Below are 18327 nucleotides of genomic sequence, written 5' to 3' on the forward strand. Positions count from 1 at the left end.
TAGTTTTGAGTAATAAGAGTCTCATTCGATGAATGAAGCAACTGGATTTTTTTTTGCATCAAAAGTTTCAATATCTTTCTCATGCATGCATGTGCATACAATCTTGATCTACAGGAATAATATATAGGCTCAACTCAACATGTCTTGTGCCTTTGTGTTTCTACCTACCTAAGTCATTTATGTCAACTTTACTACAAACTTCTTTATTTATGTTGTACTAAAATAGGACTCTCAATCAGTAATATATTCTTGGAAGTGAGAGGGCGTAAGGATGAATAAGGTATTGAGATTAAGCTTAGTCAAATGGATAGAGGCATTTATCCCTCAAGATTCTATGCATGTGTCCGTTGCGTAGCAGATTAAGAGCCTCTTTGTCATCCTTAAATATCTTTTGTCAAATCTTAGTTGAACGAGACATTATCTAAGTTAATTTTGTAACCTCTATATGTAATTAAATATTTAGAATAATACTTCACTTAATTACAATTTTTTTTTACTAATTTATCTCTAAACAATCAAATCACCTAATGTAAATATAGAATTGACCCAAATTAAGTCCAAAGTCAACTCAAATTCATAATGTTAAATTAATATTTGTTTCATTTGATAGACAATATTATTTATCTTATTAGTAATGCTATTCATCCATTGATGATATATAACAATATCTTTAGTTAGTTTGAATAAGCTTAAACTCAAGCTAGACATTTAAAATTCAATTTAAACTCAAACTTAGACTCAAATCCAACCCTATTCTTATACCATAATTATTTTTCTTATTTTTTTACTATTTTTCTAGATTTAAATAATTCTTCTTTCCATGATTGATGAAATCAATATCAAGTTAACTATTTTATATTTGATTTGAGTTAAAATGGTCCTTTATCAAGGTTTAGTTTGATATAACTCAAATCGATTTATGAATATATGTGCCCACTTTTAACTTCTACCAAATTCTACACAATTTGGCCCAATTCCCAAACGACCCAACAAGGCAATGTGCCTATGATAATACAAAGTATCCTTCGTTTCTCTTTTTATTACCCTCACTCGTGGTCGTCTCGTCTCCCTCTCTCTCTTCTTGTTGCTTATTTCATTTACTCATCCAAAAATTTTTTTAGCTCAGCTGCGTTGCTCGCTTCCCGGCAAGAACAGTCAGGCTACCAAACTCTCGCCAAGCCGCAATGAACTGTTCAAGTGAATCTTTCTCTCCCTCTCGCTAACTTTGGCTTTTTGTTTTCTGTTAAATCGTTCCGTTTCGTGATCTAATTTAGTATTGTTTTCTGCTGTGCGTAAAGTCTCTGGCGAGGTGCCGGAAGAGCCTGTCGTGTCCAAGAAGTCGGGTTTACTCTTCGAGAAGCGCTTAATCGAGAGACACATTTCGGTATGCGTTTTTCTTTTTTGTTGTTTTTAACTTAAATTCTAGGGTTTATATTTCTGAGAAAACTTAAGGCAATTTGAAGAAACTGATAGAATTCCATATCCTTTTATCACTTCGGGTTACATATAGTTTGGTTACTCTGAATAGTTTAGCTAGAAGAAAAAAAAAAAACAAAATTTGGAGAATTTACATAGAAAATGCTTTGTTCAGCTGAGCTAATGCAACAATTCTTCGTAGGTAGGTTAATTCCCCTCAGGGAATGCTTCTGTAGTAAGATGCTTTATTAATGTCAACGAGTTTTAGTCACACAGAACGACGCGTGTAACATTAGTAGTACAATAATGAAACATGAATTTTAGGACACCATTTTAGTAATATATAGCATGCAATCAAAATTTTTTTTACCATTTCTACAATGTAACTGGCCTGGTAATGTTACTTGGACAATAGCACAGTGGTGCACATTATATAATCCATCTTTTTTGTGTTTCCTTTCTGTGGAAACTCAGACTGGTACTTTTGTATGATTAGACTCTATGAAGTTCTTGTCAAATTTAAAACTTTAATAAGAAAAAAAATTAAAATTTTGAATGTACTATTTTATTTTTACTTCCAGTATGAAAATATATGAGTTTAAATTCTATTTCTTTTGTTCTATTTGACCATTTATTTGATGGAGATGTTATTGTTGTTTCTTGTGTTATTAGGATTTTGGAAAATGCCCAATAACAGGAGAACCACATGCTATGGACGATATTGTTCCAATCAAAACAGGAAAAGTATGCTTAGTTTTGACATTATCATTGTTTGTATTTAGTTGTTGAAAATTTTATTGCTTCCTTTTTCCTGTATCTTTGCTTGCTAATTTATTTTTTATCAATGGCTTGTCTGCAGATTGTGAAGCCCAGACCCTTAACAGCTGCTAGCATCCCAGGGATGCTAGGAATGTTCCAGAATGTATGTGTTCATGATTTATTATTTTGTGCATGCTCTTTTAAAGTTACCACTTTGTTTAGAGGTGGTATTACCTGTTCCAAAAAGAATATTGTTCTCAAATACATATTGTGGTTCATGAACTTTTGCTTTAACAGCGTATCATTTTGTTACAAATGCAAGGCTACACTACTATTATGAGTTTATTTTTGTGAGCCAAGCTCTTATCGTAATCATTGCCTTTTTCTTTTCATGAAAGGCATAATTGATGAGTGATTCGCTAAGCTCTCTTACTTTAGAATGATGTGTTTTCTATATTCTATAGTCTGTTGATAACATTGTAATCAGGAAATTAGGTTAGGATGGTGGTGTTTTGAAAGTGCTTTTTTTAATATCTACTTGTTGGCAAAGTTGTTTTCATGTCTTATTTTTTGGCTAGGATTCTATATTATTATCATATTAATTACATAGTTTTACGTGTTAAAGCTATCTTAAGATCTGGGTCGTGAGATACCTGTTTGTGCTTTATTGTTATTGACTGTTAGATGTTTCTTATATCCATAGTGGTGGCCTATGCTTAATAATTAAAATGCCTTTTCACAGTTCATTACTGTGAACTTCGTTGGTTGTGAGTGGGCTTTTATTATCATTGTCATTTTAATAGGTACTAACTTTTATATTTTTACTTCTTGCTTTTCATTATCATAGTTCTTGTAGTTTATGTTATTTTGTCATTATAGGAATGGGATGGTTTGATGCTATCTAATTTTGCTTTGGAGCAACAACTTCATACAGCTAGACAAGAGCTTAGTCATGCCTTATACCAAGTAAGCAACTAGCTTATGTTTGCTAGAGTTTGGATTTCATAATATCTTTTGCTTGTTTGGACTTCTTTATAGTATGCAATATATTATTAACTGATTAATGCTGGTGAAGTATGCAAAAAGATAATTTTTCTCGCTTTTCTGGATACATGGAGATGAGAAGAGTATAGTAGACAGTACTGTGGATGTAGGTTTATGTTTCATCATCTTCATGTATGACCTTCAAATTTTATATGGTTTTTGATTGTTAATGTAAAATTAGCATTGCATCTCTCTGAAGTTCTCTTTCATAATTCTGACAGAGTAAATTTTGTCCTTTTCAGGCATTATTGGATTGACAGTTGAGCAATTTTATTGAAAAAGATAGGAATGTGGCAATCTAATCAGTTTACCTGTTACATTAGTATTAGTTCTGTTCTATCTTCCAAGTCTAGTTATATGGATTTTCTTGTATGTGTTTTGGAACAATTTTAAACTGCTGAATGGCTGAAGGAAATAGTTTTTTATCTTGTCTGAATATGATTCAAAGATCTATGTAGTATTAGCTGCAGAAAAGGAAAACATGATTTTTACTTGCATATTCTCTTGTTGCAGGTTCAATGCTCTATCTTTATTATTTGTCTTAGAATTACACACTGTCTGTTATTATTATTATATTATTTATTTTGACTATAAGCTGGTGTTTTTACATTTGATAAAGTTATAACTTCTGTTGCCTTCTAACATAACCGAATTGTTTGTCGCCAGCATGATGCTGCTTGTCGAGTGATTGCTAGACTTAAAAAGGAAAGAGATGAAGCAAGGGCATTACTTGCAGAGGTCGATAGGCAAGTAATGCCCATGGCAGCATCAGCATCGCTTACATCCAATGCTTCTGTCCTTACCAATGGGAAAAGAGGTTCTTTCTTTGTATATTTTTAGGTTTACTTATCTTCGTATTTGTTTCATAATTTCCTTTTATTTATTTAATATCTCATTTGAGATCATAGCTCTTGAAAGTGAGGATTCGGGCCCTGATGGGAAGAAATTACGTCCCGGAATTTCATCTAGCATTATTACTAAGCTAACAGATTGTAATGCATCTCTTTCACAACAGCGGAAAAAACGGCAGGTACTTTTCATGTTGATCTAGAATTATGTATTTGTTTTGACATCAATAATTACAGAATTGTTTTAGGCAATTCTTTCTTTGGTAATTTTTATATAACCATACTATTTGTACTGTTTAGTACATTTTAGACATTGAAGTAGTTTGTAGTTAAGTCAATAACTGTTTTTGTTGGTTTTTCTTCTTCTTTTTTTTTTTTTTTTTGTGGTGTTTTTTTCAGATTCCTCCATCTTTGTCTCCTGCTGATGCTTTAGAGAGGTATACCCAGCTTTCTAGTCATCCCCTTCACAAAACAAACAAACCTGGCATTGTTTCTATTGATATCCATTATCCCAAGGTATGGCTTTTCCACAAATTAATTGTATACCTCAATCTGTATTTGTCTTAGTGAATATAACTAGTAGTAGTTTAGCCTGCATCTTGTCAAGGTAGATGTGGATTTCTTATTCTATTTATGGCATTTTAACTCAGGCCTATAATTAATTATGCTATTGTGTTGCCAGGATTGCACTTAGGTAACTCTGCATGACATGTGAATAAAATGAGAATTTAGATGGATGGAGATGCAATATTCTAATTGTAAATGTCTCTCTTGGAAACAGGCTTTTGTGATAATATTGTACTTTTTAAGTGGGCATGGCCAAGAAAAAAGCTGAGCTAATTTTTATTTGTATATAGATTAGGGCAAGTTGGTATTTTGATAGTTGGATTGAAAAATTCAATTGCAATGGGAAACTAAAGATTCATTTAAATATAACAAACAGAAAAGTTATTAAGGATTGTTTGTTACTTGAACTTTTAACTCCACTTATGCATATCAATATCATACAATGGCCTCGGATGGTAGTGTGGTTTCTGGACACCATCTTAGTGGGAATATGCAATGGTTAATGCTATGTGTATTGGACATGGTGTCCCATCCCGTTCCATACAAGACTGCGTTCAATATAATGGTAATTGAAGGCCTTCTAGATGGCAAAATTATAGGGTATGGCCTTGTTTGGTACTTTTAAAATAACAAATGAGCCAATTGATGCTAATAAATGAATTTTTTATAGTCTTACTGCTCTGGCTTAAGCTTTTCAGTTACTATTCTTTTGTGGTTTGCAGGATGTCATTGCAACTGGAGGGGTTGATTCAAATGCTATACTTTTTGACCGATCCTCAGGACAGATCTTAACTACTCTGAGTGGTCATTCAAAGAAGGTTATGTTTCTTTTTTACCCCTTTATGTTCTTTATTATTTTCGTTATTATTTTTTTATTTCCGTTCATTTCAGGGATTAATACCATCTTCTTTCTTTGTTAGGTTACTAGTCTCAAATTTGTTGCCGAAGGTGACCAATTATTAACATGCTCAGCAGATAAGGCAAGTCAAGTTCAACTTTACAGGCTTCAATTTCATGTTTACGATATATTTTTGGTGTTCTTGATTTATAGTTTTTTATTCTACAAGAGTATTATATTTTGTGAATCTAAATTACTTGTTTCTTTTATTTAGTACAAGAAATCATTGACCAGTATGGAGATGGTACAAGCCATTCTTATTTAACATGGAAGCTTTTGTTGTTTGTTGTAGTTCTAATTGTATAAAGGATTGTCAATTACTTTCTGGACTTTTGAGCTTTAAATTGAAATACTTAATAGAAGACTGGTAGCTGTTAAGATTGAATGCTGGGCTGCTGGGGCATCCGTTGAGGATTGGAAAACAGGCCTTGCTGCTTTTGAAATCTTTAGTAGCAAGCAGCAGCTGTATTGATTGTTTTGGTAAATTATATGCACGTTTCACTATACCGTATTTTCTATAAGTTGAGTAAGAACCCTCTGCTAGGCTGCACAATGCAATGTATCTGCAAATAAGCCTCATTTTTAATAGTTGATGTCAGCTACACTATTCACTTTCCATTTCATCCTATCCATGGTCTTTAGGTAAGATGTTAGAATGTTTTAAAGAATGAGTACTTACCTGATGGATCTTCTATTGATCATTCTGCCATATTTATTTATTTTGAGATGCAGTCTTTTGCTACTTCATTGCAAAGGTTGTCATGTTAATGCTTTGCTTTGATTTTAGCTTCCATCTAGAATTTATTATGTTTCTTAATATTGTAGACTGTTCGATTGTGGCAAGGCTCTGAAGAGGGAAATTATGATTGTAGGCATATCTTGAGGGATCATATTGCAGAGGTACATTCTTTTCTACTACATTTTTAGTAGTTTGGTAACAGTTGACTGATATGGTCATGTGATTTGTCAGTTCCTGGAACTCTTGTGCTGGTAATTTGAGCTCTGAAACTGATTTCAAATCTTTTCTGTTTCAAGAAACTCTAGCATATATTTACCTTTTTTTTTTTAAAAAAAATTATTGAACTGACTGTTGCTTTGTTTGAAAACAACTCAAGGACTTATGAATTGGGCTTCTTAAAGAGGGGGGGGGGGGGGGGGGGGGGGGGGTTTGGGGTGTTTGAAGGAATTTTGTAGCTATACATTGAGGTTCATTTATTGATGATGATGGTAAAGTGATGAACACATTGAGATGGCCTCAGGATCAAATAACCTGAACACTTGAGGCTAAAAAATGTCTAAAGACATTGATAAATCCTTTGCTGTTTGAAATTGATTTTTTTTCAGCTGTGCCTTGTGTTCTAAATAAGGCAACAATTATCTTAGCAATATTAATAATTCATCAATTGGATACTAATGATATATTTTTCTGGGTTGTTTTAATATATTATTTGTCACACGGTGTCGTGGGCAATAAACGCTGATTTTCTGAACTTTTTATCTTAAACAACTTTTATTATATCCTCTCTTTATCATATCTTCTTATCCAACTTTTTATTTTCTAAACGCTGGTTATAGAGAATTTAAGATTAGTGTGGTTAGAGTTGAATTATCTAATTTATGCTGTCATGGGTACTAAAAATTGTTATCACGTACAACATAAATATGTATTTACAAACTACTGTGATCTAAACTATGGAGAAATCAAGTGCCTTGAAACACAATGGAGAGTTCATTAAATGTTTTGGAAATGTTGTGACAACTATGCAGTTGAGTGAATTACTGTTTTATACTTAAAAAAAATATTTTGTATCCTTGATGAATGGTTTGTATCTTAGGTGGAATTACTCAAATCTATTTACATTTTTCGCTCCCTGTGCGATATTTCAGGTGCAAGCTGTAACTGTCCATGCCACTAATGATTACTTTGTTACTGCTTCTCTTGATGGCACATGGTGCTTCTATGATATTTCCTCTGGCTTATGCTTGACACAGGTCCCAAACTCGTTCTCCCAATTGATCAATGGAAGCTATGTTTATATTTGACATTTTTCTGGTATTTTATATTACTATGAGTGTGAAATGAGAAGCTAACAGTACATTTTTAATTTCATAGATTCATGTTGAACCATATATTTGGGCTTGATGCTATATGATTTTTTCCTTAACATTTGTCTTATAGAATAGGAAGTAGACGAAAAAACGATGGAAAGATTAAGGTTCGTTGAGGGGCTTAAAAACAATTATTTTCTTACTAGAAATCTAAATTAAAAAATATTGATAAATATATTTACAAATAAATCATATATCACTATAGTGTAAATATTGATTTAAATATTTTTCTACACGGCCCTCCTTGTAGGATGTCAAACTTTGGAAATTAGCAATACTCTCTCTTCCCTTAAAAAAAAAAAAAAAATCTCTTAACAGAAATCCCAAACATAAAGAAAGGTGAAGTGTCTTGTTTCCTCCGTTTTGACCTTTGGCTTCAACATTTCTCCCGTTTTCCTTCCATTATACTATGCAGAGTTATCAGAAAGATGAGTTTGTTTTTTATATGATATCCATAGTACTCCTGCACTAGTCAAATAATCTTTAGTTCTGCAGGTTGCGGACAACTCAGGGCCTGAGGGCAGACCTGAGGGTTATACATCTGCCGCTTTTCATCCTGACGGTCTCATCCTTGGAACAGGCACCTCTGAAGCTCTTGTTAAGATTTGGGATGTGAAAAGTCAGGTACCAAATTTTTTGAAGTGACCATTATCTATTTATTTAAATTTTTTTTCCACTTATTTGTTCTATTGGTTTACAGGCAAATGTTGCAAAATTTGATGGACATGTGGGGGCAGTTACTGCAATATCTTTCTCAGAAAATGGTTACTACCTTGCGGTAGGTGTTTCATTTTTGAAAGTGTGGTGGATTTGTGATCTGACGGGACATGACGTGTCCTGACTAATATGTTTTGACCTGGGCAGACTGCAGCTTATGATGGTGTAAAATTGTGGGATCTGCGGAAGTTGAAGAACTTCCGGTCTTTCGAATTTAATGATTCAGATACACCAACAAATTCTGGTATGAAATTCTTGATTTCTGATCCTTTATAGCCAAATCTAGAAATCTGTACTTCTGTTGCCTTTTATCTGGTATATATATATATATATATATATATATATATATATATTTGCTCTCTGGACAAAAGATACTATATTTTATTCTTCTGTATGAACTAATTGGGAAAATGTTGAAACATCCTTTTTCAATGGATATTTTGTTGTTTCTTCTTATTTTCCTTCCTATCTGAGGCCATGGGATTGCAATTTTCGACAAATCTGTAAATCACGTGTCATTTGCTAAGATGGAAACAGAAGAAGCCTCTTCTCTGGCTTACTTTGAGGCTATATTTAATAGAACTATCTTTCTGGATCTTGCAGTTGATTTCGACCATAGTGGGTCTTACCTTGCAATTGCAGGTGCAGATATAAGGTGAGAATTGAATATATTCCCGTTGAATTGGATTAGTAGTCTTGTGATTTCACTGTATACAAATATTTTATGGTATTATAAAAATTTTGAAACTGATATTAAGTTTTGTGGTTCGATAGAATCTACCAAGTTGCCAGTGTTAAAGCAGAGTGGAATTGTATCAAAACTTTTCCTGATTTGTCTGGCACAGGTTCAGCTTCTTTCTCGACAATTTCTCTACATTTATTAGTGGTCTCCAATGTAGTTAATATTCTTTGAACTTGATGGATTCAATGGCTCTGTTACAATTGCAGGTAAGGCTACTTGTGTGAAATTTGGTCCAGATTCGAAATATATTGCGGTAGGGTCAATGGATCGCAACCTCCGCATTTTTGGGTTGCCTAGTGATGATGGCTCATTGGAGTCATAAATTATACTCAAGCTGCCACTTTAGGTTACCTTTTTTTTTCGCCGCTACTGGTGGAGGCGGTATAACCTGGAATACCTGGTTTCAGACAGACTTACACTGTTAACGCGGGAGCAAGAACGAAAAATTTTAAAAATCGTGCATGCTGTAGCAGTGCGGTGTATTTATATTAGATTCAAGAGGACGCCAAAGAAGAAAAGATGAAACTTGTTAGGGCCCAATCATTTTGTATTTGTCTCTATTTATACTGAAATTTCCAAACCATTCAATCTTCTGGTGCTATCATTAAATTGTTAAATTTTTTTACCGTGCGATGTTGGGAATTTTGTAAGGTGATTATTCTTTACAATACCTTTATAATTTCGGATTGAGTAGGCAAGTCGTTGTTGGTTTAGTTGGAATGGACCATGAGCATGCCTAGTCTTCTGTTATATGACATGATTGTCAAAAAATATGCCAAACTTTTAAGGAGAAATGTTTAATATTTTATCTTTTTTCTTTTCAGTCATACATTTGCATTATTGATTAGGGTGATTCCTAACTAGTTTAGGCTTGGTTCAAACAAGTTGAACTTGATTTGCTGAGCTACAAATTTTTATCTCTTTTTAATTAAATATATAATTTTTTGTTTTCTTTGACTCATCAAAGGTTAAATAGTATTAAAAACATCTTAAAAACTCATACATTTAATTACCCTTGGGGGTCGTGTGTTATATAGTTTTCATAAATAACAAAAAAAATGAGTCAAAATGAAATTATTTATTTTGACTTGTGAGGTGTATGAAGTGAAAAATGTTTCAAAAACCATTAGGGGTTCACCCAATCATAGGGTTTGTGTATAACCTATAGAAATAGTTAAAATTAGAGGTTTTTAGAAAAGATGAGTTTTAGGAATAGGTCTCAAGAATTCTTAGTGAGGTTATCTAGCCTCGAGGCTTGTGTCCTATCACTAAAAAAATTACAAGTTTCTTGAAAAGCATGGTGTGAGAAATGCTCCAAAAACTATTGGGCACTTCCCTACCTTTGGGGCTTGTGTCCTATAAGCTCACAAAAAGAGCCAAATTTGGGTTTTCATAAAAACTTAGATTTGGGTGGCTTTTGGGTTTTCATAATAACTCCTTGACTCTTGAGAAGGTGGCTAGTGTGAAAAAGGCCCAAAAAACCATCAGTTGTTACCCCACCCTTGGGGTCAGTGTGCTATATAGCCCACAAAAATGGTCATAATTAGGGATTTTTTGAGAAACATGAATTTCAAAGGATTTTAGACACGATTTTTGGGGATTCACTATGAGGTTATTTATCTTGACTATTGAGAGGGTAGATAATGTAAATAACACCCAAAAAAAAAAAAAAGATATCAAATATTCTTTCACCTTTGAAGCTCGTGTGCATAGACCATTTAAATGATAAAAACTAAGATACTTTAGAATAATGTGAATTTAGATTGGTTTTTGACGCAAGTTAAAGGGATTCTCTATAAAGTCTTTTACCTTGAATTGTGAGACGGTGGATGGTGTGAAAATATTTCAAAAACTAACATACGTTTCTCTATTACCGAATTTGTCAGACTTGTGTTTTATAGCCTACTAAAGTGGCCAAACTTGGGTTTTTTTTTTTTTTTAAATGTAAATTTTAATAGGTTTTGGACACGTAATTTTAGGGATCATTTATGAGATCATTTATCTACGCTTTTGAGAGGGTGGATAATGCAAAAAACAGCCCAAAAATATCAAGTGTTTTCCAACCACACAGAACCGTGCACTGTAACCCACAAAATTAGCCAAATTTGGGAATTTTGTAAGGTTATTATTCTTTACAGGGGTGGATCTTAGCTGGTTTAGGTTTGGTCCGGTGTTCAACTCAAACAGGTGCAACTTAGTTTGATGAGTTTAAATTAACCTTCATTTAAGTTTGGTTCTATTGAATCCACTCCTATTATCAATTTGTTAAATTTTTTCCCATTTACACATTTCTAAGAGTGATCATGTGAAAACAATTGTGGTTAGAAGGGCAGTTTCTGAAAGTTTTTTTCTAATGTTTTCAAAACCAAATTGATAATCAAACGGGTCATCTCAGTTTACAGTTTGACTGATTCAATTAGACAACTGATCAGTTCAATCTATCACTAAATTATAATACATTTCTTAAATAGTATCAAATATTTACCACGTTTTTTAAACATAAGACATATAAAATACAATTTTAAATATATTAATTAAACAATGGACACTCCATTACATAGGCAAAAAAAAAAAAAAGCAATTATAAATTATGAGTTTTAAATAGTTTTTTCAATTCGACGAGTTTACTGAATTTGATCAAATTTCAAGCAAATCAAATATTTATATATAAATTGAAATGGATTGTGAAATCGAACCAAATTATAGACTAGTTTATAGTTTAACCGGTCAAATCATCCAACCTAGTTTTAAAAACACTGATTTATTCTTTAAAAAATTCCAATGCGAATTGATTGCCACTCAATTCCACAAGAGGCTAACATATTAACTTGGAGCAATATAAAGTAGTTGAGTGTGGAGACGCCACTTAAAAATAAATTACAAGCCAACTAGAGGTAGTATTTCTTTTGTTAGGGCATATTTGAAGAAAATAATAAGAGTATCAAATGGCTACTACAACTAAATAATAATTGCCCTGGATATAACTTACACCATGCATATTGCAATAATTTACTAAAATGGCAATCATCAGACCCACCATGAATAAATAAATCAAAACTCATTCAGCATACATATTCCACACAAACATCTCAATTCTCATCCTTGCCTGTTAAGTCTTTGGTAGTTTAGATACATGTGAAAACCCCCAAAGCTGCACACGCAACCAAACCAAAAACAGTATCATAAAACTTGAAAGTTCAATTTGAGAACACGATTATTTATTTAAGAGACATGCAGGCAGATTTTAATAGAAATATATTGCTTCTGAAAATCAGTCAAATTATTCTGCTTATCATTTGATCTCTCATGAGTGTCATGTCACCTATCAAATCCATTTGGTCAACAGAATGCAGAGAATAAATCTATTCACCCAGGTTTACAACTTCCACAATTCCCAACTCAAGTTAATATGGTCATCGAAATCAAATGCAAATATGCATCACACTGTTAAATACATGACCATAGGTCCCCATTTTAGGAAAGTGCAAAATAATTGTAGAGTGCAGAGTCAACAAAACTGACTTGAGTTGAGATGCTTGAAAAAAAATCAGATAAACTCTAAAATCACCCTAGTTATCTTCTAGATAAAGAAATAACAAAGTAGAGAACAAAAGACCAGCAAGAAAAGGTAACCCCATAAAAATATCTGGGTGACTGTAAACTAACCTCAACATTTTTTAACTCAAACTCTGGGTTATGAGCCAAGCATAGGTTCCCAAATGTTTCACAAGGTCCACTAGTTCCAGTTAACCTTTTCAAAATGAATATAGTAAGTTAAAGGAATTTATAAGAACACAGCTTCAAACTAGATTAGTACAGAAAACTTCATATGGAAATTTAGAAGAGTGACTCACAGATCTTCGTCCAAGCATAAAGCAAAGTTGCCGCCTCCACCAAGTGCCAGAAATTCATTCATACACATATAATAATATCTATTGGCACCTATATACACATATAAGACATGACATTAGGTTAAATTGACACACCAACATTTGAGTAGAAACCCTTACTAACATTATGTACACTGAACCCCTTGTACTCTTTTAGACAATCAGAAATAACTAGCTATATCTTCCTCAAACTTCATATATATGTTAAACTGCCTTTCCAAAGAAGGCTATGCACTGAATGATAAGATCCAGACTGGCCAAAGTGTCAACCAAAAAGTGGGTGCCTGACAAAATTTTCAAAGTGCATAAGATGGCATGGAAACCATTGATATTAGAGCACTATTATGACAAGCGGCCACATCTTCTCATAAGTTGTGATCAAGCCAGCAGCCAAATATTTGGGTTCCACAAACTACCAAAATGGTAAAAATAGAGTAATTTGACAGTCATGCTTAACCAATTGAATATATTCACTAATGTTGTATTTGTTTACCAACCTTTAGAGAAAGATTATGGTGCAAATAGATACATGAAAATTCTTACCTGTAGGTCTAAAAAGCCTAGGTTGACCATATAGTGTGGTGAATACAAATGTTTGGTTTGTGCCCTATCACCAAAATGAGAAAAAAAAAAAGTTCCAACGTTTGACAAGATCATAATTTATCAATAGATGTAACATATAATAGATTCAAACTTAAGAGCATATTAACATACTTGATATTTTCTTTTTGGGGTGGGCTTCAAGGGGCACTCTAGCATCCCACCAAACACTGCACCTTTCATGTCTCCTACAATCTATAAGTTGTACACCAAATGCACATGATATCCAATTAGTAACAAACTTACTAGAGACCAAATAATATGCACTATATTATGATAATTCGTCAGAATAGGACATCAACATACCAACAAACAGGGACCAGATAGGTTGGCGCTCTTGCGAATAAGTGTGCGGAGTGATATACCATGTTTCAACGTACTGCCCTTCATTGCAAAGAATTTATTCTGAATCAACTATCCAAATTCAAGAGGACAAAGCCACTTTTACTGAAACCCAATTTTTAGCAGGACTTACCTGTATAGCAATATCCACTGACATCCTTTGACAATATTTGGAAGGGATGACTGCAAGAATTCATACAATTCAGGGGTAATAAAAGAAGAGCCATCATTGAGATTTGACAAAAGTTTTGATGGACCAGATAGGTCATTTGCTTGTACAAATACATCAGAATCACCACTACTATTCGCAGAGGCACAGTCCTTGTATTCATTATTTGGACTGACTGGTTGCTTATTCTCACTTACTGGATTCCCCTGCTTATTCTTGTTAACAGGACAATTTTGCTTAACTGGACTACTTGTGATACATTCTTCAAATATATCCAACTGCTCATTTTGCTGATCATATTCATCAGTAATCTGTCTAATGGGAAGTGAACGAACTGATCTGAGATCACATTGCTGCTCTTCAGATTTAGCATCATCAGAGCTTGAGAAAGGGACACTGAAGGAAAAGTAAGACGACAAAGACGTCTGCCCTCTAGAGTACGACCTGACCTACACATTTATATCATGTCACAAATCAAGCTCACTGAAATGTACATCTGAAAATCAAAGTAAGGCAGCCATTATCTCTTTCTAGAATATGTTAAAACAAGGAAAAGAGAGTTGAAAAAAAAAAAAAATAAAGAAAGAAACCAAGGTTTATGTTTTTTGATTATATATGTTCTATCCACAAAGAAAGCTAAACATCCCCTCAGCTAAACTGAATGACATATACTTGTTAAGCAAAAGCCTTACTTGGACAATGATTATACATGCATACCACACAGTTCATAAACGCTGACAAATATGGTGAGTTTCTTCAGAAACTATCCAATTATATACAGTGCAAAAACAACCAGAAAAATAAGATGCTTAGTATAAAAACAAATAACTAAATATTATTTATGATTTAATATTTATTTCAATGAGACAAAATCTTCCAACTGTGAATTGATTTTAATTCAAAATTTACGCCGGCCAAAAACTAGTGCTTAGGGCTTCCACTGCATCTCCAATCTCAGTATTAGTGAATGAACCCATTCTTATAGAGCAAGGTAGCGAAGCTAATTCAAAGAGAAGTTTTTACCATAAACCCATTTAATTCAAATAGCAAATTCGTGAGTCAACTCCTCTCTGAACCACTGAATCAAATTAGATGAACATTTATTTAGTTTCTCCTTTTGTTAAATAAATTCTCGGTCACCAGAAACTAATGATATGCTTTATGTTAATATAACTTACATGCATAGCAAAAAATAATACAAACAGAGATCACATATCATATCTGCCAGCTGTTTTATAATTTCACAGACAATTTAAAACCAAAAAAGAAGAAGAAACAATGCCTTCTACTGAAATCAAATCACATTAAGGTCTTAACAGCTTAAAATTCACTTTTAAAATCAAAACTTAAACACAGTCAATTCAAATTTACATCACACTAAGGTCTTAGCAGCTTAAAATTCACTTGTAAAGTCAAAACCTAAACACAATCAATTCAAATTTACATCACGTTAGGGTCTTAACAGCTTAAAATTCGCTTGTAAAATCAAAACCTAAAGACAATCAATTCAAACTTACATCACAATGAGGTCTTAACAGTTTAAAATTGGCTTGTAAAATCAAAACCTAAACACAATAAATTCATATATACATCACATTAAGGTCTTAACAGCTTAAAATTGGCTTGTAAAATCAAAACCTAAACACGATCAATTCAAATTTACACCAAATTAAGGTCTAAACAGTTTAAAATTAACTTGTGAAATCAAAACCTAAACACGATCAATTCAAATTTACATTACATTAGGGTCTTAACAGCTTAAAATTCACTTGTAAAATCAAAACCTAAACACAATCAATTCAAATTTACAACTACATTGCCCAAAAAAAAGGCGATCTGAATTCCCAAAAAAAAAAAAAAAGAATTACCTGAGGATCTTGAAGAGAAGGATGATGATGACGAGGCGAATCAGCAAAAAGACGAGAAAGCTTCTCCGTTACTTTTTCTTTCAATGTATACATTTTTCTTTGTTTCTTTCTTCTTCTTCGGAGATGGATGTCATGAGAAATGCGATTTTATAGAATGCGTGAGAAAGCTGTGGAGGGAAACCAAAAAAAAAAAAAAGGTAACGGAGACGGTGGAAAGTTTGGTTTGGGAAGAGTAACGGGAACGGAACCCGTTAGTTACCTTTGATTGGTTCTTGGCTTAGCTAGCTGTTCCCGTCCTCATTTCGAACTCCACGCACAGTTTGTCTTGTCTCAACAACTTTTCCATCCCTTAAGTTAAAAAAATCTGTTTCTCACCCATTGTAAAGTTATGTCCTCCAATGCATAGCGTGAGTGCCAAATGAGGGATTCCATATATAAGAAAAGACGAGTTAACATCTTATCTGTGAATATTTCAAAATTAAACTATTAACTTAATTAGTACAATGATTGAGAGATTAATTATTACATTCAGAGTTTTACTTATTTTATATAATTAATTCAACCTTAAAGAAATAGTCTGACTTGAATGAGATCTTTATTATAAGATAAAAAAGTGTTGTTATGATTCACCATTGGTGATAAAAAATCATTAATATTTTTTATTACTTAATATCAATAATAAAAAATAAACAAATAAAATAAATTTTAAATACCTTCAATCAAATGCCTCCTTAGTGATATATTTTAACTAATATAGTTAAATATTTTAACGTTATTTGGCAACAAAAATATACTTTATTTATGTCAAAAGACTTATTCTCATATAAGGTTTAATTTATTTTTAAATTCTTATTTATTAAATTTTAAAAATTTAAATACCACTAATATTCAGTTTTTGTTAAAATTCTCCGACAGTTGTGAAGATAAAACTCATCTATGTCTCTTGCGATTTCTGGATGATTTCTTTTATTATGCTTTAAATCTTTTTACCAAATCAAAACAAGGAGCAGCTCTCCATTTGTCCATGTATTCCCTGTTTTTTAAGCTTCGCTGTCTTGCACAGGGCATGGCATCTTGCTGGGAGATTTTTTTGCAACATCAATTGTAATGGTTTGTAGTTCAGGCTGAAAGTTTCTATTTTCTGAAGTATGAAATAGTTCAATAGCGCATTTTTGCTGAGCCCATTAATAAAATTTTTATAAATAATTAAATTTGGCGGAACGTTATTTAGTTGCAGTTCCCCAAATAGTTTCCTTGCGTATTTATCCTTACTAGTAAGAAAAAGACTTTGTAATGATGTGCTATAAGTAACAACTTGTGGCCTGGCCTAATTCCTTTTGAATAAAGACTTATGGTTCGTTTAACTTTTGGATTCTTGCAAAACCAATTCATCATAGCACGTATAGCTATATTCATTAGGTCTGCATTCCTTACTCATCATTGTATCAAACAACTCCTTTCAACCTATTGGCTTCCTCTTCTTGCAAAGCTCATTTAGGAGTACACTAAATGTCAAGAAATCAGACGCACAACTTCATCCAACATCTCAACAAACAATGTTTTTTTCTTTTATTTTTGATTCATTGGTTACTTTAGGCCAAGATTTTTGTTTTAAGAGTCAATGTACTTCTTATAGGTCACAATTCTAAGAAGTGATTTACTTGTTATATATGATAATGTGAACTCCTTCAAAATTATTTATATGGTGAGTATCTTTTTATCAAGTTCACATCGCATATATCTATAAGTAATATTATGTTTGATTCATCATTTTCTAATATGGGTTTATAGTAAAAAGAATGATCTCACTATTGTGATAGAAAAAGAAAAGTGAGTTAAGATAAGACAAAACATCTAATCCTAAAGTATATATTTTTTTCTTATATTAAATGATTCAAAATTTTGCAAAATGATATTTAAAACTAGACAACATGAAAACATTTTGGAATTTGGCAACTTTTTGTTAGAAAGGTATTATATTCTTAAATCTCTTTCATGATGATTTTGAGATTAATTATCTTTTATTTCTACGAAATCTATTTTGTTTCTTTAACTATTTTTATTGTTAATATATTTGTTCTTGATTCCTTTGTAACTTTTGGAATGATTATTAATATTAGATAAATGAAAAACTTCTTACGGATTCTTGTTTTGTTTTATAATCTATATTTTCATTTGATTGTTGGATTGACATTATGGTTGATTCGATATAATTTGTTCATGACTTTTATTGTTTTAACAATTAAAATATTCATTATTGATATTATGTTTATAACCAATAAATATTGCTATAACGAGAGGAATATTCATCATTTTTATTATTTTCAACAACTAAATACATTATTTTAGCGACGAAAA

General features: G+C 32.3%; 2 protein-coding genes across 2 annotated transcripts; one reads left to right on the plus strand and one right to left on the minus strand.

Annotated features, from left to right (window-relative positions):
• The first annotated feature begins 1026 nt into the window (after positions 1-1026).
• Positions 1027-9923, plus strand: LOC123211911 (pre-mRNA-processing factor 19 homolog 1-like). Its single transcript, XM_044630883.1, has 18 exons — positions 1027-1197; positions 1299-1384; positions 2089-2160; positions 2276-2338; positions 3055-3141; positions 3886-4036; positions 4128-4249; positions 4467-4583; positions 5357-5452; positions 5555-5614; positions 6358-6432; positions 7420-7524; positions 8137-8265; positions 8342-8419; positions 8506-8602; positions 8962-9013; positions 9133-9203; positions 9307-9923. The coding sequence occupies exons 1-18, from the start codon at positions 1185-1187 to the stop codon at positions 9420-9422; spliced, it is 1590 nt and encodes a 529-aa protein (XP_044486818.1). The 5' UTR covers positions 1027-1184; the 3' UTR covers positions 9423-9923.
• Positions 9924-11928: 2005 nt separating this feature from the next.
• Positions 11929-16172, minus strand: LOC123210337 (oxidation resistance protein 1). Its single transcript, XM_044628631.1, has 8 exons — positions 15970-16172; positions 14066-14550; positions 13897-13969; positions 13705-13785; positions 13534-13597; positions 12955-13042; positions 12767-12851; positions 11929-12251 (listed from the first exon to the last, which is right to left on the minus strand). The coding sequence occupies exons 1-8, from the start codon at positions 16060-16062 to the stop codon at positions 12210-12212; spliced, it is 1011 nt and encodes a 336-aa protein (XP_044484566.1). The 5' UTR covers positions 16063-16172; the 3' UTR covers positions 11929-12209.
• Between the last annotated feature and the right edge of the window lie 2155 nt (positions 16173-18327).

This window comes from Mangifera indica, chromosome 3, assembly GCF_011075055.1.
Source record: "Mangifera indica cultivar Alphonso chromosome 3, CATAS_Mindica_2.1, whole genome shotgun sequence".
Classification (NCBI taxonomy): domain Eukaryota; kingdom Viridiplantae; phylum Streptophyta; class Magnoliopsida; order Sapindales; family Anacardiaceae; genus Mangifera; species Mangifera indica.

Bases quoted from the DNA above. Each gene is read 5' to 3' on its own strand.
- LOC123210337 (XM_044628631.1), bottom strand. From the start codon at position 16,062: ATGTATACATTGAAAGAAAAAGTAACGGAGAAGCTTTCTCGTCTTTTT. The intron at 12,852-12,954 runs GTGAGTCACTCT...CATTTTGAAAAG, and splicing joins TTATGCTTGGACGAAGATCT to GTTAACTGGAACTAGTGGAC. The intron at 12,252-12,766 runs GTTAGTTTACAG...TTGCGTGTGCAG, and splicing joins TTGAGTTAAAAAATGTTGAG to CTTTGGGGGTTTTCACATGT.
- LOC123211911 (XM_044630883.1), top strand. The intron at 6,433-7,419 runs GTACATTCTTTT...GCGATATTTCAG, and splicing joins TGAGGGATCATATTGCAGAG to GTGCAAGCTGTAACTGTCCA. The intron at 9,014-9,132 runs GTGAGAATTGAA...GTGGTTCGATAG, and splicing joins ATTGCAGGTGCAGATATAAG to AATCTACCAAGTTGCCAGTG.